This window comes from Chrysemys picta, chromosome 3 (genome assembly GCF_011386835.1).
Source record: "Chrysemys picta bellii isolate R12L10 chromosome 3, ASM1138683v2, whole genome shotgun sequence".
Classification (NCBI taxonomy): domain Eukaryota; kingdom Metazoa; phylum Chordata; order Testudines; family Emydidae; genus Chrysemys; species Chrysemys picta.
In genome coordinates this window covers 164,173,982-164,199,089 of record NC_088793.1, presented here as the reverse complement: position 1 = coordinate 164,199,089, position 25,108 = coordinate 164,173,982, and the positions used below count along the sequence as shown (strand labels likewise).

At 37.8% G+C, this 25,108-nt stretch overlaps 1 protein-coding gene across 1 annotated transcript in view; it reads right to left on the bottom strand.

Annotated features, from left to right (window-relative positions):
* USH2A (usherin) overlaps positions 1 to 25,108 on the bottom strand; it is a 584,327-nt gene that overhangs the window by 140,375 nt on the left and 418,844 nt on the right. The window contains exons 45-50 of the mRNA XM_065589441.1: positions 23,721 to 23,884; positions 22,252 to 22,461; positions 20,733 to 20,935; positions 18,645 to 18,757; positions 12,108 to 12,306; positions 1,532 to 1,700 (exon numbers count right to left, since the gene is read on the bottom strand). Of these exons, the coding sequence (XP_065445513.1) occupies positions 1,532 to 1,700; positions 12,108 to 12,306; positions 18,645 to 18,757; positions 20,733 to 20,935; positions 22,252 to 22,461; positions 23,721 to 23,884 (1,058 nt within the window). The remainder of the gene's footprint in view (positions 1 to 1,531; positions 1,701 to 12,107; positions 12,307 to 18,644; positions 18,758 to 20,732; positions 20,936 to 22,251; positions 22,462 to 23,720; positions 23,885 to 25,108) is intronic.

Below are 25,108 nucleotides of genomic sequence, written 5' to 3'. Positions count from 1 at the left end.
ATGATGGTTTGTGTCAGCACATAACATCCCGGGGTGCGTGGCCTCATAGATTTCTGGTGCTACTTTGCACAATGTTCTCTGGCTCGATCCTATGCTCATGTCACTAGCAAAGCTTGTATTGCCTTTAATGATGCAGGATCAGAGCCTCTTTCCACAAAAGAGGCACTATGGGGCAGCTGCCCAGATTTTCCTAGATTGCACACATGCAAAAACAATTAGGCAATAGGGCTGTGTTGTCAAAGAAGCTGGTGTGTGCACAGAACTCATGTGTGTTTGTTGTAAATCGGTCAGATAAGCATGTCACAAGAGAGTCTGAGCATGTTGGAGAGCCTCTTTACTCAAGCTTTTTCTGAGGAGTTGGGCTAAGTGGGAACTGTTCCTTTCTTTTTTGCAGGGGTGAAGTTTCTGTAGTACTGACATTTTATCAGTTTGTCTGTCAAGTTATCTTTTTCATTATTTTCAAATTTGTAGTAGGTGCCTAGAGATAAGGATGATAGGTGCACAGTATAAATCAAATCAACCCAACCAATGAATTGGAGACCTAAGATATAGCAGTCAGGAGCAACAAGAAATATTTAATGTTCTCTCTTAATCCCCTCACTATATAACCCAATAATGTTTACTAGTAAGTAAGTGATATTTTAAACGTTAAATGGAATTTGAAATGGATAACTGGAAGCCTTCAATATGAAGTAGAATGTGAACATTTTACCAAAAACATGATTTATTTCCTGAAAATTAGAAACAAAGGCACTTTTTAAAAGTAATGGTTAAGTTACAAAAGTTACCTGTAACTTGTCATGTGTTTCACCTGAGAATCTTTTTAAATACAGTAGTGTTCTGTTTACATGCACCATTAGTAGGAATTCCTTACGAAGAAAACCCCACACCATTTTGACAGTAATGGTGCTGTCCAGGGATCTGCAGAGACCATCATGTTACTGAACAGTCCCATGGATTAAAAATGATGATGTACTTTCTACATTTGGAGATGGAGTCTGCTGCAGCAGTATTAACACCAAGAGCATCTGAGAAATGTTGAGCTTGCCATCCAACATATATAGTTGCACCTCTCTGTACGTATCACAGGTATGGAGGGACTAAAAGCTCTTGCAACAGGAGCAGGCAGGCAGACCACCACAAGATTAAGTCACACAAAAGACATAGCACCACAAAATTGCCTGACAGCGTCCCTATTAAGCAGAACAGCCCTCCCCATTAAGCAGCAGTTGTTGCTGTTAAGTATCATTCATGTTAAATTCGTTTGGGAAATGACCCAATTAGGAAGATTTATCGGTTAGGCATTTCCTGTGTAAGTGGAGTCGACTGTGTTTAGGCAGCAATATCAAGGCAATTTCTCATTGCCCATTCCATGTCGGCACAGAACCTTTGCTCATCTATAAATGACATCAAAAATCTCTATAATTGCTGAACATATTAATATGTATTCACCTTCCTTGGTTTAAGAGGTACATCAACTCTACTGTGCAATTTTATTTCTTTCAAATGCTTGAAAGAAGTTGCCTCTTACCTGCTAATACCTTGGTGTAATAGCCACCACAGCACTGATACTTTGGTTGCACAGCATGTATCTGACCACCACAGCAAACCCCCAATGAATTAAGAATAAATGGAATGTACTTGTCCTCACAGCACTGGAAGCCAGGTTTATTGTTGTGCAGAATCCCATTACAACACACCTAAAAGTAGTTTAAAAAATAGAAAGCCAATATCTGTTAAACAAAACATAATGCACCCGCTGACAAAACAATGTATATGAAAAATGTGTACAATAAATCCTAGCTCTGATGTTAATATGAATGCAGGCAAACAAAATGCAACACGGCTAAAATCCTGTGCCCTCCAGCATTATTAGACTTCAATAAACTACTGTTCATCTGACAGAATGTTGCTATTTTGTGGCCTTCGACCATGCTGCACCTTAATAAAATACTCCATTAATATGAATTGTCTTCACATGACTCCTAGGATGTTTGAGTCTGGCAATGTAGAGTAGATTTCGATATATAGATATGATCTGCCCCCACCTTCCCATATTCAATTTTTATTTTGACGAGACATCTGATCTAAAAACCTTACAACTAGGAAAAACAGGACTTCCCAATATGAGCTCTTGAGTTTCCTTTTCACATTAAAATAGTTTTCTTCTTATAGCATACGATCACTTATTTATTACCACAAGTCTACAGACAATATGATCTCAAGAGAATATAATTTATATACTTTTTTCAAAATAAAATTTACATGGAAATGAATTTTGAAAAGGCCTTTTAACTGTGGTCTTCTCTCCAGGTACTGTAGAGGAAATTATACGCTTGAACAATCAAATAATTATTTGTATGCTTACTCCTGTGCAGATAGACCGGCATCCTGTATACATAACAAATCATATAGCACAGTTGGGAAAATCATAGTGAAATGTAACCTCAGAACCTGTTCAGTGCAGCTATATTATTTAGAATGGCTGCCTCTTGTGGCTAGAAGGAAAATGCAGTTGGAGTGTTTAATCGCGATCATCCCTTTCTTTTCTAATTCAGCTCATCACAACAACAGAGAAAGAAAAGAAAAGAATGTGTCTATCTGTTCAAAAGGAGCTTTTGTTTGTCTAGTTTCTTTACATTCATTACTGATTGACAAAATTAAATAATTAAGAGAAGTGAATGACTTACTCCCTAGATTAACAGCTGAAATAATTGAGGAATGATGGACCAAGTGGTATGAACTGATAACAATAAAATCGTAGATATAACATTTATAACAACACTATGTATATCCTTCCTGGAAGAAACACACAACCCATGCTGCCACCCCGTCTCCTCTGTGCTACTATCTTGTGTACATGGCGCCTTTTCTTTTACTGTTCATGTAAGAAAATAAATTGTATTCTCAATTATCTTGTAAATTTCTGATCACCAGATTCTGTCTGGCTTTCATGGGGGTGTGCAGTGCTGTGAAAGCAAGGAACCACTGCCTCTGACTTTCCATGGTCTGCAAAAAAGCCAGGCAGAAAGGCAGTGGCTCCATCTCTCACCACAGGACCATACAATGCCCTAAAGGGGATAGAGATGGGTGAAGCATTATAAAGGATGGGTTCACCTTATAAAGGAGTGTTGTGATAGGCACACTCCTTCTGCCATCCAGTGCTCCTCTGAGAAGGTGAAGCTCTGCACTTAAATGTAGTTGTACTTAAATCACCTGTAGTTACTACTCCTTAAAAATAAAGCTGCAGGAGGTCTGGTCGGTATTAAGCCACCCTTCCTTCTTCACTCACCTTTGTCACCAGATGGACCCAGAAGATTAGCTGCAGTGTCTCTACCTTCCCAGGTCCTTAAAAGTACCCTTGGCTCTATCAAATCAGCCAATATGTGTATCATTGGCCCCAATGTAGACTGCATGAATTAGAAATTCTTCAGCCTTCGTAAGGGTATCCTCTGCTCCTCTTTTCATATTACTTCTCTTGGGACATCAGAGGCAGTATATAATCTAGTTATCTGAGTAAATGATGGCTTAAAACCTAGTCTTCAACCTTGCTCTATCTCTTTCCCATTGACGGTCCCTTCTGATGGTGCTTCTCTTTGTAATCTACCTAATTTGGTTTCTCTGGTTTCTTTCACAGGCTTCAGTTGCTTGTCAATGTTTCCTTGTCACCCAGGATGAAAAGCAGTGAGAACTTCATCCAGATAGTGTCCCCCTAGACTTTGCAGAAATAGAAGTACTGCACATCTTTGAATTAGCCAGCACTGGATCCTGCAGTAGCCATCTAATAGTCCAGCTGATGCCTTCAAGCAATGCTTCGAGTGGACTGGGCACAGCCACTCCACATGCCTCAAAGAAGTATTGTAAGGCTCACTTTATTACTGATTGTAAAGTGTTTTGAGACCCTTGGATGGAAGGTGCTATGTAAGTGTAAAGTATAATTATTAATGTTTCTTCTTTCCCAACTGAACTCCCTTGGGAAATCCCCTATCAGATAACTAGCTATGTTCTCTGACCCTCAGTAGCTCCACACTCTTATTTAAAATGACTCAAGTCTTCCTGTCAGGATCTTCCAAAACCCCACACAGAGCTTCCAAAAAAAATCCCCAGTCAGAGCTAAAATACGTCTGGACTTTTTTTATATGGCGTTACCAATTGATGTACTTGGTGCTATTATTATGTAGCTACATAACATCCTCTGCAGCCAGCTGTAAATTGTGAAATAGCACTTTTTTGGCAGCACTCTCAAGACAGTCAGTTACTATTTGCATTGGTATTAAGCTCAAAGAATTTGCATTATCAACCCATAAAATAAAATGTATTCAAGTAGCGTTAGGATTATGTCACAAACCAAATCAGCAAAGGCATTGAAAGTAATGGCTAAAGGTTATTATTATCTCATCCTCTTATATTTAGGTGCAGCAGCACATACTGGATGTTGTAACGGTGCCCAGCAATTTGAGATCCTTGCAATAATCAGACACAGTAGCCCAAACACTTGACCAGGTCTTAGATTCCCCCCTGTAGAAGGCTGTGACATATGTACAGACTAGACAGTAGGTCATAGTGTTATTAGTTGCAATGGTGTGGACAGCTTGTCCTTAGCTATAGTCACTGTACTTAAACATGTTGTTACATTAATTCATTTGCAAATTGATACCTGTAAAAATCTTACTATCACACACACAGTGGTAAATCACTCTCGGGCTGTATTTTCTATGAACAGCAGGTGGTGATCGTGTTCCCTCTGCTCACGAAAGGCATCCTTCAAAGCTACTAGCTGTGAGCACTTGGTTGCTCAGGCATGCAGTTGTGTAAGGCAGGGAGCAGCCATGTTTATCTATCTTATCACACACACACACTCCTCCAGAGCCACCTATGAGACTGGCAAGTCTCAAAAGACTAGATGGAATTCTTATGAGCTATGAGCTTGTTAAAAACACTTTTCTGCTTGTGGAGCAAGCACTGCAGCAAGGACTGACCCATGGCATCCTCATGTGGGAAATAAATCTCTTCTATTAGTAAGTACTGCTATTTTTTGGTTAATTGGTCCCCAATACTGTATAAGTTCCCTGCTGTCCATTGGCCAGACCATAGGAACTGAAAATGCGTCTCCTGGTGTTACATTACAGGGACCTGGTACTGTGGTGAGAGTCCAATGAGGCCTCCCACTCCTTTTCCCAAGCTGTTGCTTTCCTTGGACAATTAACACAGATGTGAATTTTAAAACCTAAGAGTAAAAATTCTGTTTGCAGTGCTATATGTTGTCCTAGTAGAATAATTTGCATTTGGGATGTTATTGACCAAAGCTTACTATATTTCTGTACTGTCCTCTTTTTTGGGGCCAGATGTTGACCTGAGCATCTTGCCCAAGCCCTGAGAGAACCTAGAATGGACTTTGCAACCCGCTGCTAGTGTTCACGTGAATGTTGACAGACTTGTGGCCTGAACGGAATGTGCCTTGTGATGCTGCCTTAATGTCCAAGAGTCCTGCCTGTGAGATTGAGCTATTTCAGGAGGCTAGGTATAGAGCCACTATTTTTGTTGCTGTTCTTCTTGAAGAAATGAGTCCTGACAATGTTTTGAATAAATGGCATTCATGTATTAATTATGATGAGTCAAGGGGCAAGCTTGCACCTCCTAGTCATGCCAGAGCTCCATTTGATTAGTTCATTAACAGCAGATTTATGTAGCTTCTCGCTGCTGAAAATAAAAGTACTACAGCTGTATTAACACTTCCATTCAGTCTCCTTTTAGGCACTGAACTGTTCACTGTGACCATTGTTGTTATTCAAACTCATGAGCCATTGCTTAATGAAATTATTTCCCTTTACACCACTATTTTAATTTTTTTTTTTATTGTGACAATCTCTCATTGCTTGCTTTGTTAAATTCAGGATGCACATAGCAACAGCAGGACAGTTCAGGTGGTATAGCTACACAGGCAATGGAGAAGTGCCTTCAGCACTTCAGGTATCTTAGCTGCTGGGTGGAGTTGTAACACACTCCACCATTAATTTGAATATCTTCAATTGGCTAATGTCCTTTTAAAGATTTCAAGTGTGAACAGGATTGTGTGGGCAACACACATTAGTAACAACACCTAGGCAAGAGAGTGTTATGAACTTCAGCAGACTGAAAACACCAGCATAACAATCCTGGGACTGAAAAAGAGGTATTGTCACATAGTGTATATTTCATATGTGATTATACAAATGAGGTCCCTCCTGTCAAGCAAACCACAGATGTATTGTAAGCCAGGAACTCGACACTCAGCTTTTCAGTAAAGCTTGTCTTCCTATGATTTTTGGCATTCAAGCATCACACACTTGTCCAATGATGGCATAAGTGTGTATTTTGATAAAGAAAGAAAGAAATGCCATCCCAAGGAGTTTTAGTAGAATAAGTTCACACAGGTTTAAACGATTCAACAAGTGCAGAACAAATTAAATAGGATTAAACTTAGGACCTGATCCAAAGCACATTGAAGTCAATGGGAGTCTTTCCATTGACGTCAATGGGCTTTGGATGAGGCTTTAAACTACCTCATTCATGGTCCTTTGCATGTGCCTGGATTTAAAATTAAACAGTGACTCACACAGAGTAAAAGATTATTTGACACATGCATTCCTATTATTGAAGTGTGGGTTTCTTTGTTGGGGGCGGAATTGTGTTTTAACACTCTTATTTTGTATATAAGGAACAAAGAATACAATCCCTTTGTTCCAGTGTTCCATAACAACCAAACTGATATTGCAAAATGTCACCCTTTGATCAACGGATAAGGAAAAATGTTAATACATAACACTGGATCCCCAATTTAATTACATACAAATGGACTGATTGTCCTCTCACTTAATACCTGTACAAATCAAGTATAACCCCATTTAAGTCAATGGAATTACACCAGGATAAAACTGGTGTGAGAGGAAAATCAGGTCCATTGTCTCTTGCATAAAATATACAATTAATAAAACGAGTGAAATGCCAGCTTGCTTGAGGGAGATTCCATGCCATATTTCAAAGATGACTTTGCCAGTGTTTGCCCCAGAAGACTGCAGCTCAGCATGGGGTGTCTGTGACCAAAGTTAGATGCTTGCTGTTGAGCAAGCAGATGTGGCTCAAGAGGCATGTGTTGGCTGAAGTAGTTGAGCTTTATGCAAAAGGGAGCAAGAGGAGTTGGGAAAAGCTGATTTTGGCTTAGGATATGAAGTTACCAGGTTTCACTTGAAGGAGAGGAGTACTTGTGGCACCTTAGAGACTAACAAATTTGAGCTTATGCTCAAATAAATTTGTTAGTTTCTAAGGTGCCACAAGTACTCCTTTTCTTTTTGCGAATACAGACTAACACGGCTGCAGCTCTGAAACTTGAAGGAAAGTGAGAGGAAAAAGAACGAATCAAATGTGGTTCAACAGGGTAGTCTCTGGGGGCGCCATAGGAAGAACTCAGCAGCACAGCAATCATGACAACTGCATTTGAAAATCCACAGGTCTTCTTCAAAGTCTCATTACCCATTTAATCAGAGCCCTTTCAGACTTAGCTGTGCCCCAACAGGCCCGTGTGGATATTGTCCCCCCAAATCATTCACACACAGTCCTGCTCTCTCGTCAATGGCCAAATTTTATGTGGATGCCTGACTCAGAGGAAGGCAACAGAACACCATCGGTACGTTGGGAGTGTTATTTGCATTTCAGAAGCAGAATGGGCAGGACATGCCCCTAGTCAGACATTCAAATTAGAGCTGTGCTAATCATGGATTTTTGGTTTGCTGACAGTTGTAAAAAAATTGTGGGGAAAAATTGTTTTCAATCAACTCAAAATCAAAAATTTCCAGAATTTTTGGCAAATTGAAAAGTTGGGGGAAAAAATTCATTTCAGGTTTCAGGACAAACAAAACATTTAATTCAACCTGAAATTAAACATTTGATTTTGATTTCAGGCATTTTAAAACTTAAAAAAAAAAAAAGGATATTTCTAAACAACAGGAAAAATCGAAACATTTAATTTAGAAAATATCAAAATGAAATGTTTTGACTTTTTCAGAAATTTTTTTTTAGGGGTTGTTTGGTTTGGATTTTTTTTTTAACCAAAATAATTTGCTGAAACAACATGAATCAATTAAAGTTTTATCAACCCGAACCTGCACTTTTTTCTCAAAAAAAGTTTCAGCTGACAAATTTCACCCAGCTATATTCAAACGTATAAAGTGGCGATAGAGTGTCCCACAGTGATTCCCACAGGCCCTTAGGGACTGTTGGCAATGTGTATTACAGCAGGCCAAGCACTGATTTGTGATGAGGATCCACAGTAGAGAAGATAAGGGGACAATATTTTCATAAAGTCACCTGCATGAATGAGTTGATATTTTATATAGGTCTATGTGACATGGCAGTCTTTACCCTTTGGACCACCTGAAATTGCCTGGGCACTTCCACATTTGTAAGCATCACTGTGTTATTTACGGAGTCCTCTCCACTAGTTCACCAGTACAACCTCAGGCAGGGACATACAATTAGAAATAAACTTCCCCCATTGCCCACTCTCTGGGTAGGGAGAGGGAAAGATCTCCTCTTCTCGATATCCTGTCTCCTATGGCCCCCTTCCAGCCTTCCTCCCTTGCACTTTCTTCCCTCTCCTTTAACTGTTCCCAGCTGACGGGCTGATTGTTGTCATTGGGTATGTCTACACCGCGATTAGAAAAAAAAAAACCCCAAACACCAACACCCATGGCAGAGAGTCTCAGAGCCAAAGCTAAAAATTGCAGTGTAGGCACCGGGGCTCGGGTTGGAGCCTGGGCTCTCAGATCCTCGCCCTCATGGTTTCAGCGTCAGGGCTCCAGCCCGAGCCCCAATGCCTACACTGCAATTTTATAGCCCTGGAGCCCCAAATCCTCGAGCCCAAGTCATCTTGCCAGGGGCCAGCTGCAGCCATGCTGTCCACCTTTTATCCCAGTATGAACATACCTATTAGCTTATCAGCTTCCTGCCTAATTAAGCCATTAAGCACGCATTCTCCCCAACCTTAAATCCACTCTAGCGGGTAGGAATAGTTAGTACCTTAGTGACTAGAACGCTGGGTCAGCTCTAGGCTGCTAGCACTCTGGCACCGTCTATTTTAAATTACTCCCAGGGCCCTAATCCCACACTAATAGTAATAAATGCTTACCAATGCTTGTACTGCACCTAGCTCAATAGGACCAAATCCTGAAGAAGAAGAAGAAGAAGAAGAAGGGTCTTCTAGGAGTCTTGAGCATTACCAAAGTGCAAACAATAAGTAATACAACCTCTGGTGGAGTGGACTCAGTAAATAACAGTAGTGTTTACAAACATGAAGTGTCCTGTCTGTCATATGAGGATAACTACCTCAGAAGGCAGATATGAGGCTAAATGTATTAGTGTTTGTGAGATGCTCAGTTAGTACAGTGATGAACACCATAGCAGAAAAATAAAACTAACAAAGATGTATTTTAAACATAGAAAATGCAAGTATTTATAAAAGACTGTTTTAAGTGTTGTAGCCATGTTGATCCCAGGAGCTTAGAGAAACAAGACGGGTGAGATAATATATTTTATTGGGCCAACTTCTGTTGGTGAAAGAGAGCTACTCAGAGGTCTTCTTTGGGTCTATCACAACATATGCTATACCTCATCTCGTACACTAAATGCCCCAATAGCAACTATGTGGGTGAAGCCAAATAATCATTACACTCCAATTAATTCACACAGAAAAATGGTAAAAGACAAAAACACCCTATCACTCATGGGCAAACACTTTTCAAAAAACCATCACTGCTTATCTGACCTCTCAGTCCTTGTCCTTAAAGGAAACCTGTACAACACCTTCAAAAGATGAGCCTGGGAGCTTAAACTCATAACTTTGTTAGACACTAAAAATCATGGTCTTAATAAAGACACCAGATTTATACCTGGTTACAACAATTTATATATGGTTACAACCCACTACCCTTCGCCCCTCCTTGTTATCCTATGACTGGAGAAGTGTTATCGGGCCACTTCACCTTGGAATGTACTAACTACATATGCTAAACAATCTGTTCCACCTTGTATTTAGTTGCAGCACTCTGAATACCTTTCCCAGACCTGAAGAAGAGCTCTGTGTAAGCTTGAAAGCTTGTCTCTTTCACCAACAGAAGTTGGTCCAATAAAAGATAGTATCTCACCCACCTTGTATCTCTCTCTATATGAGACTGAAATTTTTCATCCTAAGAGTCACTGTGAAAACTGAGTGAAGAAAAACAAAGTAAACCGCAATCATTAAGAAAAAATATCTTTTAAAGTCAGTATTAATAATTCAGTATAAGTAGTATAGGTAAGGGGTATATATATATATATATATATTTCTTTACGTCATCCCTAGAAGTATTAAAAATAATCCACATGCTACATTTTATTAAATATTTACATTTGTTTCTCAAAATTAACAAACAAAAAACCCCATAAATTCATTTACATTCCAGAACAAAATCATGCTCATAAGTCAGCAGTAAGGTTTCACAAACGCTAGGTGCATGGCACTCTATTGAATGCAACCCAAAGCTAAACCTATGTCAGCTGGAATAATTTATATTTTGATCTGAATCCCTCAAATAACTCACTTTCTTAATTACTGTCTCCTCTGACAGTGAATCTTGTGAATACACAGTTAGCTTTAGACACTGCATGCAGGATGATGCTGTTGACAAATAGCGACATTATTTCATTACATTAAATCTTACCCTCAAACTAAGAGTTTTCTACCTCATTTGTCAATAAAAACCATTTACAGACTCCTACTGTCTGGCTGCACTATTGATCCAACTCCTGAACAGCAACTGATTAATCTGCAAATGACCATAATTTAAAAATATTCCTGATAAATCATGATAGTTCCATTCAGAGTTGCTCATTATTGTCATGTAAACAACCACCCACTTGTATCTGAATCTAAATAGATTTGCTGTAAAGCAGAATCAAGTCATTCAATCAAGGAAGAATTTGAAAGGCACCTAATCATCCCAATAAACTAATATTTGTCATGAAAATTATGATGAATGATAAGAGTTAAATGTACACCACAAAGCTTTAGGCTTCACTTCATGACTTTCCCCATAGTTTTTTTTCAAATAGACATGTGTACTACAGTGTAATTGCAAACCTAGAAACTTCACTATGGTCTCTATGCTTCACACTATGACTACTTAGAACTTTATAGTGACAATGCTGAAAGGACTTAGATCCTCATATACTTCAAAAAGCACAGCTCCTTACTACCTGAGCTAATGAAGTATCTCCGTTAGCAGTATAAGGAATTTAACACACCTCTGAGCAGTTCTGATTGTATCCACTCAAGCCAGTGGTACACATACACTAACTAGTTAATTACAGGATTTCTTCTGATTAGGATAAATTGTAGTAGAGGGAGTTGATACTTTTCCTGGAAAATTTTTTCAGAGAAAACGGTTCATATAGCCATAGTTTTTAAGGCTATAAGGGACCATTAGGTGATCTAGTGTGACCTCTTTCAACAAAGGCCATAGAACTTATGCCTGTAAAGCCCAAGAACTTATGTTTGATTAAAACATCTCTTCCAGAAGGGCATCTAGCCTTGATCTGAAGACATCGAGAAGTGGAGAATCCACCACTCTCCTTGGTAGTTTGTTCCAATGGTTAATCACTTATTGTCAAAAATTGTGCCTCATTAATAATTTGAATTTGTCTGGCTTAACTTCATTTCCAGGCGTTAGTTCTTGTTATGCCTTTCTCCATAGGTTAAAGAGCCCTTTAGTATCTCATACTTTTTCCCTGTAAAGGTTCTTAAATGTGGGCACCAGAGCTGGATACAGTATGTATCATTCTCAACAATATTGTACGCAGAGGTAAAAATCACCTCCTTATTTCTACTCACTATTCCCCTCTTCACACTTCCAAGAATCACATTAGCCTTTTTTCCACAGCATTGCACTGGGAGCTTATGTTAAGTTGTTTGTCCACTATGACCCCTAAATACTTTTCAGTGTCACTGTTTTCCAGGGTACAGTCAGCATTCTTTGATTCTAGATATATGATCTTGCATTTGACTGTTAAGTTAAATATATGCAATTTGCAAGTACCTTAGACTCTGGATGATAGCACAGGTCTCCACAGATGTTTTCATGTATCTTACATTCCAGTGATAGGCATGGTCTATTGCTTTGGTTCATTGGTAGCAGCAGGGCTGCAGTACACCTCCGCCAGGCTTTACGTAAGAGATCATATCCAAGAATAATGCCATTTGGTTGTCCTGGTGATGCCCAGTCAATTTGAAGAGATCTACAGTAAATAGAATAATTAATGTCTGGTACAACAATTAATTTAATATTCCTATTTTTAGTTGCGCTTCTGCTGACATTCACATTAATTTAGAAGTCTCCAGCAGTTTCTTTTTATATTAGTCATATGGGTGGAATTATTTAAAGTGTCAAAAATCCCCTTCTAAATTGTCAAATTAACAAAATCTTTAATAGCCAAAAAAGTAGCAAACTAGGAAAATTTGATAATATTTGGGAAAATGAACTCCTTGTATGGACTGGACAAAGCACCTAAAAACTTAGAGATATAAAAGACCAATTAGATCATCCAGTCTAGGTATCTGCTAACATAAGATTTATCCTTACAGAACATTTTCTAGCATTTTGTCCAGTTTAATATAGAAAAAGTCAGACCCTGGCAGGGGAATGGATTAGAAGACCTAATACAGTAGATACTTCCTATCTCCAGCTTCTATGACTCTAGGATGTACTGTAGCATTGGGTAGTAGCACCATTGCCAAAGTTGAGATAGACATTCCATTGTAAACCAATCTTTTCATTTGTTAATAACTTTCACAAAATAATTCCTTTTGGTCTGAAATGTCTTCTAATTGTTCCCTCCTCATTGGAGAATTAAAGAAGACCAAAAACAATGTGCCCTTTGAGTTAGATAAGAATGAAAAAATATGCATCTTTTTTCTGCGTTAGCAAAATGGTTTGAGTTTATCTTTTTGGTGGTCACATAACTCAACATGATGAATTTTAAAAACTTCAGACTTAGAATGTGGCTCAGTAAGCAATATTCCTCTTTCTAAGTTTGAACTTCTTTCATTCAGAAATAAAGCTAGAAGTGAAAAAAGAGTGTGTATAGCATGAAGGATTCAAGGCTCCTGGATCTCCTATGTGAAAGGTGTGATTCTGCACTATATCCAACATAGTGCCTACAAGGCACAATCCAGTCCTTGGTTTCAATATTTAGCACCAGACTATCCAGTTTAGAAGAGAATGAATTTTATATACAGATAGGAGGACTAAAGGAAAAAAATCAGTCTAGTCTGTAGAACACTGGTCACCATTAAAAGCCATGAGTATTGTCTCCAGGATCAGACCCAGCATTACTAAAAACAGCATTTTATTTTTTCAAAGGAAAGATCTCAAAATTGTCACTAAAAAGAATAAGAACACCCTCTCCCCTAAAATATTTCGTATTAAAACATTTTTCACATGGATATTTAGAATTAAAATGTTATTAATTTAAAGTTTCATATTCTAGCACAATTATGATCATCACTTTACATGTATTTAGGCTGTTTTGTGTTTCTCTCACTGTACATCAGGTGACATTCTCACTTAGGTAATAGATTGAAGTGCAGGATTACTGCTACATACCAGTCCTCCTATCTGTATATAAAATTGTCTAGTACTTACTATTCCCACAATACATTTTTTTTAAAATCTCCATAGCCCAATTACACAGCCACTGTCAGAATGCCAGTGACATCATAAATTAGCATTAATTTAAACCAAGACAGTTACACTCAAACAACAGCAGCTGAGATAAACTTTGACATCTTAACAGAATAAAAATAACAGCGCACTATTATTTCACTTCCTTGAGGTATAAACAGAGGAACACACATAGCAATATGCATCTGCAGAGAGAGAATTAATGTCACCTATGAAGGAATAACTTCATAGGTGACTTGTAGAGTCACCATTATTATTCTGAGGTCTTCATCTGACTCACTGAATTAATTCCACATTCTGTAGATGGCTATTTTGTATTCACTGCATATTCAACTATCAAAAAAACCCTCCCTACACTCAAGTAACATTCCTGGGTCTGCTTTAAACCCACAAAAACAGGAAAATATACAGAGAAAGCTGAAGAGGGGAGAAGAAAAGAAAAGAAAGAAAGGCTAGTACTTCAATCTTTATTCATACCATTGTGACTCTCTTCCAGTCTGTGCACACTGCAGTACCATGGCAAAGCCAACATTTCTAGCCATACTGCTGAATGATTTTGTGTTCGAGAGTTTCACTCAGACCCTTGGGGTAAATTTTCAAAGCATTGTGCAGGGTTTTACAGGTTTGCAAGTCACATTTCTCACTAAAGTCAATCGGAATCACATGTCTAAAACCTCGTACAATGGTTTGAGCATTTTACCTCTTATATAGGGCTCAATGTATGCTACTGTGTAAAAAGCAAGCACGTTATTATTACTCTATTTACACAGATACAACTAGAGCTAAGTGAATATTATTTAAAATAACTCTGCAAATACTTGCCCAAATTCTTTAATACATTTGTTTTAGCCATGCTCATGCCCTTCAGTGTGTCCTTTTCAGGTGAAATGTACCCCTGTCCAGAGGACCAGGACAAGGACTATGCACCACTTAAGATAGATTTATATTCAGCAGGGTCTGCATAGGACTTACGCTGCACATAAGCTTTGTGTTTGTGTAACAAATGTCACCTTGGCCAACACATTAGAGACTGAACTGGGGGCCTCCACAGCTATAGATTCTTGAGTGTCCACTGCTTGAGCTAAAGAGCCAGACTCTGTAGTTGGGAGCTGTAATAGAATCACATCCTCTGGATTGGCACAGACAGGGATGCCAATCTCTGTGGTTTACACATTTCCTCTGGACAGAGGAAACTCATCCCAAGCAGCTGAGGTCCAGGAGAGTTCAGCCCCCACTTATATAACAGCTGTCATCTTTGCTAACACACTAAGGATCGAACCAGGGACCCATGCTTTATGGGAGATATAGTCCAGCTGGGGAGCCTGACCAATAGAAGAGAACCTTGACATGAGGCACCAGAACTACAACTCCCAGGAGGCACTGAAGCACCTCAGGAGGACATATTAATTTCAAACTGACCTCAACAACATGTTTTGATTAGTTCATTGAAACATTTTGATTCAGGAATGTTGAAATATTTCATTTTAATCAGAAATGTTTAATCAGACATTTCTGAATCAAAAATTTTCAGAATTTTCCATTCTACAAATATTTCAATACTGTATTTCAACTTTTTGTCCCGATAGAGAATAAAACAAAATTTTGAAATATCTGAATTTTGATCAGCTCTAGTTATTAAGTTTGATTATTATAGTATCAACAACCCCAAGGATCCAAAAATCATAAGCCAGCCCCACCCATGCCCAAAATCATAAGTTTGTCTTAAACATTATGAGATTTAAAAATAAGTAATTTGGGGGTTCTGATGTTAGAGTCTTTAGGGTTCATATTTTAAGCTTTTCTCCTCAAGGATGAGGGCTAGACATTTACTTAAAAAAAAATCTTAGATTCTCACACAAGCAACTGACTTTGGGAGTGGGGGGCTTAAGAAAAATACCAAAAATTATGAGATTCACAATAAAATGGTAAAAGGTGGGAACACTATTACCAGTAATGATAATTGGAGCAAATAAATTTCTAATTAGGGATCACATATATTGAATTATTGTCTCTCTACCACCACTTCTTCATAGCATAGGGAGTCTTTTGTATCAAGGACAACAGAACTTAGATATTTAGGGACACAGTATGACACACAATAACCAAGACACAGACTTGCTGGGACTGGGAATCAGGTAAATAGTGCTTTGCTCCTTAAGAGCTACAGGTTATAAGTGCTATACAGCTAAGTATTTATTATTAGAGAATTTTTAGCTTGAAGATCACAGATCCTCAGGATAATTCTTACTCATTTGTCATGGTCTAGGTTGATGCAATAGCTCTATAATCCACATGTGCACCTGTAAGTTCTGCTTCCCCCAAAAGCACCTAAGGGGCTTTTCATTCTTTCAGACAGCTCTGAGGATTTCTCTGTAGTGTAGCCCCTAGCCCTCAGGCTCCTTATCACAGCCACCAACCTCTTAGTTCAGAACAGGATAGAACCCCCAATAGGGTTCATCTGCACTGTCCCTTACTTGTCTGGAGTGGTCAAAGTTGTTATTAAGCAACACAGCCATTACGTACTTTTCTGGAAGGCTGAGTTTATCACCTTTGAAACACAAGGAAGAAAAAAAGAAATCTGTTTTTTTTAAAAAACAAAAACTGATTTTCAAAACAGAGAAAGTGATTAGTCCACTACCCAAACCAGTAGTCAGCTGGAAAGTGCATGGCATGGTGAGAGAAGAGCTGCATGCGTCTAGTACTGAAATTAAATGCTCTCACATAGGGATTAATCCTGAGCTCCTTACTCAGGCAAACTGCACCCTTGATTGCAATGGGAATTATGACTGAATAAGAACTGAGAAAAAACAGAACAAGGAGTTCACGAATGGGTTCCATACCATTTTGTGTTTCAAGACTGGCATTAAAAAAAATGAATAAATATTGGACTGTAACATTTTGTACCAAGTTTCAACCTGAAGCTGAGTTACTGTTGGGGGTGGTGGGGAAAGAAGGTATTCATAATGGTGATGGTGGTATAACCTTCATTAGAACAGCCTGGATAGAGCTGCTATCAGAAAGACTTCTAAAAAGTTGGTGGGTGAAATTATAATTTATGTCATACAACACCTGGAGGCAAATTTGAAAACAATTATTTGTGAATGCTACAAAGACATTATCCTACAGCTTTCTCATCAATAATACAGCTCCCGAAACGGATTCAGAAGTGGAGAAACTGCCAGGGTTCCAATTAAAGACAATAAACTGCATGATCTGTGCTATATCTCATCCTTCTCATGAGCCTATACTCTAGAAATGCCCTTTTTTGTCTGTTGGCAGATACATATTAAAATGTCCTTTTGTTTATACAAACTGAAATTTTCCCCCTAAGCTTATTCCTATATGGAGGATAAATAAGCAAAATTCATATTCAGTCCAGCACCTGCTGAAGCTGTCAGCTGCTGTGTTTGTCATATTTCAATCAAAGCTGAAGCCAGCCAGCCATTTTTATACTGCACAGTCCCTACATACTCGAGGACCAGAATTAATGAATTAGCTATTGATTAAATTCCACTCTAGCAAATCCACCGTGGCAAATAAATGAACTACCCGGGGCACATGTAGGCCACGGCCAGACATGTCCGGGCAATCGATCAGTAGTTAGTATTCTTTTGGGATATAAGAACAGCTGATGATAATATGACATGTAGGGAAAGGCAATGTAGAAACAGTCTGTTTCTGGCTGAACAGATTATAAAATTGGAAGGTATTTCTGATCTTTTTGCACTCATGTGTTATGACATATTTAGTTTGTAAATAATAGCAGAAACACACATAAGTGTTTGCAGTACAGACAATACAGACAAAGGCATACATAAAGTTAAAGCCAAGGGCAAAAGATGAGATCCTGAATTGAGTTCTTATCATCAAACAAGCTTTGACTGTATCTGTATGTGTGACAGAAAAATAGCAAGCTTAATTTCACCCAATGATTACCTTATTCAGAGACAAATATAGAATTCAAGGAAAATGTAGAAATGATTAACAGCAAACAGAAATTCCTTTTAAATATTGGGAGAGTAAATCCATTCTGCTGACCATTTCTGAAGGCTTAGATATTAGATTTTAGTTATTTAAAAGATAATGTTGTTGTTTCTGCAAAAGAAACATAGCTAACAGGTCCTCCATGCCCAGAAGTGTAATAAAATCACACCAACAATAACATACATGCAGGAGGCTGTTTTATGGTTGGTGTAATTTTGATAAATGTTTTGGCACTGTATGTCCATTAGTTATAGCCTCTCCTTTGGAAAATGTTAGTTTCCACCATGGTTCTTTTAAAGAAAAAATTACCATGTATGTCACTACGTGGCTGCCTCTGGAATCTGCCAGCCTGGCACTATTATTACTGTTGAGAAGTTTGTCCATGAGTGGGGGAGAGAGGGAGAAGAGATGCAGATTGCAAACAGACAGGAGGCACAGACACACACACACACCTTTTAAGATGGTTTATTAATTCTTATTGTCATGATGTGTGACTGTTTCTCTCACAGTTACCTTAGCTTCCATTATCAGTGTCAAATGGTTCTTTTCCACATTCATTCCCCTCCCCTTACCGAACAGTAAGTTTGATGATTTTCATTCTCCCACGTACCTTAATTTAGCTGCCTTACATTTATATTGCCTCTTATTCAGTAATATCACAAACTGATGACCAATAACCGGTACATGCAGCCAGCTAAACATGAGAGGTTTTTTTTTAGTAGCTCAGCTGACCATAACTCTAATAGCAAAAATGACCATCACTAGCAAAGAAATTAGGAAGATCTTATAACTATATTTTAATTTTTCTAATGCTCCTTATTCTGAAATGAAGGAACATATCCTCAAATTATATTTTTCACTGTGGCTACAAGTAGTTGTGACTTAAGAAAAACAAATACAGTACAGTACCTTGGACTGAGAACGTGTATTATGGGTGCTGACAGCTCATTTGGCTCATCTTCCACAGTTGTAATTTGGGTTTTATTGCTTTTCACACAAGCGTACGCTGTGCAGACTTCAACCTTGGTGCAAAAGAATGATACTTGTAAAAATCCAGTTGCAGAAGTTAATTAACACTGTTACTTGTTTAGCCTTCCTGCCCCCCTTAAAGTAGTTTTTCCTCCCGATCACTGAATTCTACATAACCAGAAAAATTTAATTTTAAGATAAGTGCTCAGATATTGTGCTCTTTTATTGTCCTGGGTATGACTATATTTATATATCTGGTGCTAACTTCTGCTCTCAGTTACACAGGAGTCAATACAGCTACTGCAGGTTTGTATTGATGTTCGTAACAGTAGACTCTGGCACATCATGTTGAGAAACAGTATGGACTAGGAGATCAAAAACTTCTAAATTCTCATTTTGACTCTCATCTCTTGCCTGGCCTAAAACAAGTCACTTTGCCTTCCAGTGTCTATCAGGTTCTTCTCTGTAAAACGTGGGCAATTTTACCTCATAAGGATGTTTATTTTATGTTTGTACTGTACTTTGAAGATGAAAAATCCTATACAAACAATATTTTTTGCTATTAAAAATCTCACAAGAAAATAACCACCTACTCCTTCAGTTCCTGAGACTAATCTAAATAGATAGAAGAAAGATGACAAGTGAAGAATGGTAATGTCACTCCTACATTAGCAACAGAGAGGTCATGCAATACACAGCAGCAGAAACAAACAAGAGCTCATACATGAAGATAAGCCGTCAGACAGACACACATCCAGATAATGTTGTTTCCAAGGTGCATGGTGGGGAGAGGAAAATGATACATCCAAAGAAGATCCCAGCTGAATAGTCTGATTTTACCTAGTAGATTGTTCTGAACGTTGGCCCAATACAAAGATTGGGAAAGCTGAAGTGCTACAGAGGAAAACAATTAATATTGCAAGCAACAGAAGGTGGCTATGGTATATTAATACTAAGAGTCCATAAGTGTGGCAGTACTCTGAATTTGCATTACCATTGACAAATGTGCTTCCAAGAAGCATTGGGAAAGTCATATGTGTATTCATGGATGGAGGTTTGCTGTTACAGAGGGGCTGGAACATAGAAATCTGTTATGGAGTGCCTGTCTGTGACGTTTATTTATGGCACGTAGTAACTGGATGCAAAATTTAGAACAGAGTATACATGACTACTACTAAGACCTTTCCATACATAACGCAACCTAAGTCTGGAATAGTTACAATTAGGAGCCAGCAAACTGCACTTTCTAAAGTGTATCAATACAATTCACTAAATAGATAAATATTTGTTTTTCCTTGAACTTATATTCTAGGAAATGCCTACAGCATTTTGACTTTTGATAGCTATCTGAAGAGAGGGAGTCAGAGACAGACAGAAAGAAAAAGATGTCGCTCTCAACAGCATAAGAAAGTACCATTATGATTTCATGGCTCAGTGCTGCTTCCTCCACAGAAAGAGGAGGGGGAAAAAGATGATAAAAGGATGACAAATGCAATATCATTATTTCTCTGTGCTGATATATTATGCATGCCTGATGTTTCTAAAACAATTGCAATTTTCTTTTAATGAGTAGGAGTAGACTCTTTTCCTCCTTGTAATATATATATACTGGGGCTTTGCTAATGTCATAGCATATGGATTTTAGGTGAAATCAAATGGAGTTCTGAGGGTGAAAAGAGGAAATATGAAAATTGTATATGGCCCCAAAATTATGCTGAAAATAAATGTGTGTGTGTAAAAATATATGTCTACAAATACATATATGAACCAATCTATACGGTCTCTAATATTATATAATAGTAATAAATAATATATATATTATTTGTGTATTAGTATTTTTTATATAAAGATACAAACATTCATGGCATGTATTCATCTCTTTATCATTGACTCATAGAAATGTAGAGAGAGAGAGAGGTCACTTCCAGCCCTGTATCCATACATACATCACAATTCTGCCCTGAACCACACATATTTTATGTAAAATTAATACAAGTTGCACAGCCTGCAAAACAAAATTGTTCTGACCTGTATATTGTATATAGTGAATGGAGACAAGTCTCCTAAAAGAAAGGATCCAGGTTCGTTCATTCCAGTCTTGTACTGCTTATTATTTACATAGATAGAATACTCTGTGACAACACCATTTGGGTTTGAAGGCGATGTCCAGATGACACGTACAGCTGTACTGTTGATGATGACAACCTCTGGAGGGAACATGCCCTCAGGCTCTAGAAATAAAGGAAGAAACTGAATAAACTCCAGCTGTCTCTGTAAAAGCACTTGTTTAACCAAATGCAGATTAGTATTTAGGTTTAGCAAAGGGTTCACTGCTTATCTGCTTTCCTCTGATGAAGTTATCACAGTCTGTAGTTCTCTGTAAATTGGCTTATTATACTCTCAGTTAGAAACCATGAGAGTTGGTGGTAAAATGCTTTATACCACCAGCATAGTGTTAATCTTCAATGGTATGTGACCAGTGGGATATGATGATAAATTATTCACCCATCTGTACTGCCAACACACAGTTATTATTTTTATGCCCCCCATCCCCTCTCAAAAAAGATGCAATTTTGCTTTTCAAGCAAAAACTAACACAAAAATACACTGCATCTGGTGGAACGTGACAAATTCTTTGATGTTCTGAGCCTTGTAAGTCAAGCAATATGAAGTAATATGCAATATTGTCATTATGTAAATGGTTTTGAATGTTGATTACCATAGGCAATGATGAAGTCTAATGCTAAAAAAAAAAAAACTTCCTTAGCATTAAATTACACAATTATTAAAGCATGTCAGAAATAACTATGCAAAGACCTATTTTTATCCTAGGAGCCCATCTTAACCAGTTGAAAAATTGCCCTTGCGATCAATTCTATTTTATAAACAAAAGGTGCTGACCTTTGGCATCACCAAGGAAATGGAATCCTCACTTAAAGTGCTTTGCTAATGACCTGGAACACTTGCTTCTGAGATAATGATATTATAATGTTTATAATGAGACTTTATAAAGCCAAAAAGATTAGAAAGACCATTCCAAACACATTTCAGATTCACAAGTGTTTTTTTCTCTCCCCCGCCAGCCAACTGGCTTGGAAATGACTCATAGGGAAATTTTCTCAGAGGCTGAACTTGCACCTTACATTTCTGGTGACTCAGGAAAGGTCCTGCATTTGACTGTCATGTCAAAAGCACACCGCTTCACAGAGCAAATCTTTTTAAAAACCATTAATTGTTTTTAAATTTCACCATTTATTGACATGAACTCCATTCCAAATATAGTGTACATAGATCGTAGTACACAAAGGAAGATGAGAACAAACTGGGTTAATATACGCTATTAGAGCTTTGTGCTTCTGTCTCAGTGGGACATTTTATTGATCTGCCACTTGATGACAACTAGCACTTAAGCATTTTAGCGTTTTAGCCCTTTTTCATTTTATACCGGAAATTTTTATAATGAAAGGATGACTGATCTCAACCCAAACAAAAATCAATCAATTTCATTCTCAGATTTTAAGCCAAGCTGCTTTCAGGATGAACCAACCTCCATCTGAAGTAGTCACGCGTACCACTTCACTGTTGATGCTGTGGACGCCATTGAAAACTTGAACAAAAACCTGATACTCTGTGCTGGGATGCAAGTCGCCAATGACAGCATAGTTTACATTGGCCTGGATGCTCAGAGAATTGTTATACGTAGTGGAGTTCCAGAAGAGGATATAATATTCAACATCTCCTTGCAAATCTTGCAGTTCTGGGAAAGAAAGAAACATCAATAAATGTCTGGGAGATTAAAGGGGACACATTCAGTAGATTTCTGTTATTAAATGGAAAATACATGTTCTTATCAATGGAATTTGTTTTGCCGACTAAACAATGTTCCTTGATATCTACCCTTATTAAAAACACTACAGTATTCTTCAGAAATTGCCCCGATATAAATAGAAATAACAGTATTCTTCCATACTTGCCCCAAACTTTCATTGCTTGATTTTGCAACTTTACTTATACTGGTATATACTAGTATATTTCTCTGTGAATAGCCCAATCAAAATTAATAGGACTCCCTGTGGAATAAGGTACTAATTAATAGCCAGTCATTCTCAGTATATTTTCCCTCTAATTACTCTATTGTTAGAGTCTAATAGAAGGATATCAGGGCAAGTTAACTTCACGTCTTCCTAGGTACTGACAAACCAAGAGAATGATTTAAAAATGAATATTACAAAAATAAGAAACATTATAGGGAGACAGAATAGTTAATCTGCGTAGTGTAACATATTTAGCAATGAAATAAGATGATAATGCAACAAGGCTTTCTATTAATGACCCTCACTTGATGTTTAACCTTTGCATTCACAAACAGATACCTGGGAAATTTTTTAAGTATGAATGAAAATAAAACCAGATTGCATTACCTACATGTAGAAGGTCAGAGGTTCAGATTACTAAGGTAATGAAACTTCAGTGAGCTGCTTCAGATCTATTACGTTTGTCAGGTTTTATAAGCATGCTTACTTCAGGCATGCAATTATAAAACAAAGAGCCTGTATTTATTGAGCATCGCCAGTCAGTCCTTACAAAATCATTTGCATGTAAGGCATGAAGTTTACCACTACTGTAATGGTAGGTCTTCATGTTAAGAGGCAGAACATAAGTGAATAAGTAGACAGACAGATTTTCACTCATCCTGAAGGAATGTGTAAATCCTCATACAAAGGGATGAAAATATACACAAAAATAACAGAACATTGTGTACTCTTTCTTTATAGGTTTTAAAGAACCTCCACAGGCTTAAATTCTCTCTTTTTCTCCACCCCTCATTAAAATAATGTATAGTAAAAAGAAATGTGACTTCCATGTTCTTTCCGCTTCCGTTAGGGCCCTTTCAGAGCCAGTGAGTGCAACAGTTGATCAAGATAAGGATTTTGTTTCCTGACAGTGCAATGCAGATCACCAGAACTGATGACAGGTTAAGATTTAATTAACGTAATAAATACTACGTTCACTTACTTGGTTTTGACCATTCCACTTCTATAGCCGTATGATTAAGAGTTCGCACAGTGAGGCTACTCCCCTTCTCTGGAAATCCTGCTAATGTAGTAGCAATCACTTCCTCACTTGATGTATATCCTACCTCATTGTGTACTATGAGTTTATACTCGTATGTTGTGTACCTAAGACATTTTTAAAATAATAATTACAAAAGAAGAAAATATGTATTTTATCACAGACATACAAAACATTTAGCATTGTCCTTCCAGCTGTGTCAAACAAAGCTTGCTTTTTCTCAAAAGCTACCTTGTTGCATTATTTCAGCATATACAAAATCTATAATAGAATCGTTGTGTGTTTGGTAGAAAGACTTGGCTAACACTAAGATGCTAACAGATACAAAATACCATATTTCATTTCCTTATATTTATTATTTCTGGGGTGGTGTGACATTATTACTCAATTCAGGATGTAATTACAGCAATGGCAAAATGCCAAATTGGATCCAAATTTAATCCAATGAGGCTTCCCCCCCCCCCCCGCTTTTGGGAAATTCGATGTCAAATTCCCGAATCTCGCTTGTGATAGCTATTCTTCATACACCCACTGTCCTGCAATAACCCTCCCAAAACATAACAAAGAAATCAGTGGGAGTTAGGCACCTAAATACCTTTGAAGATCTGGGCCAGGGGCTAGCGACTAAGATTGCAAACCCAGTTCATAATTTCCTCCAGAACTATACTCTGACATATTCAGCATATGCATGAGGTATTGTCAGAAGCCAACTGTATATTTAATAGAGGAAATAACTATCACACCATAGTTTCTTCTGCTGTTCAAAAGATGTCAATATATATACACATAGCATTTTGTAATCGGTTATTTGTATTATAAAAACAAGAAAACAATTAAAATCAGAAAAAGATAGGATACTCTAATCCAACCCTTGATTTTAGTAACATCACTATGAAATATACTTCTGTCAACATGATAGTGGAACTTACAGTAAATACGCAATATATGGAGGCTGCAGTGGAAAAATATGAATTTCCTGTGCTCTTTTTCTCTACTGTGTCATGTTATTTAATACAGATACCAGGCCAGATTTTGAAAACACCTTGGCATTCATCAACTCTCATTTAGGCACCTAAATAAATAGCCATATTTTCAAAAGAGCTGAGCCTTCAGCAGCTCCTATTGAAAAGCAGGGGTGCAAGTGGGTGCTGACACCTTTTGAAAATCTATTTCATTTAGGTGCCCAAATGAAAGCTGAGCTATTTTGAAAATCTGACCCTAGTTGTGGTGATGAGCACTTTTGAAAAGCTGGTGCAACATCTGCTACTATCAGTGCATTTAGGGTGACCAGATGTCCCGATTTTATAGGGACAGTCCCGATTTTGGGGGCT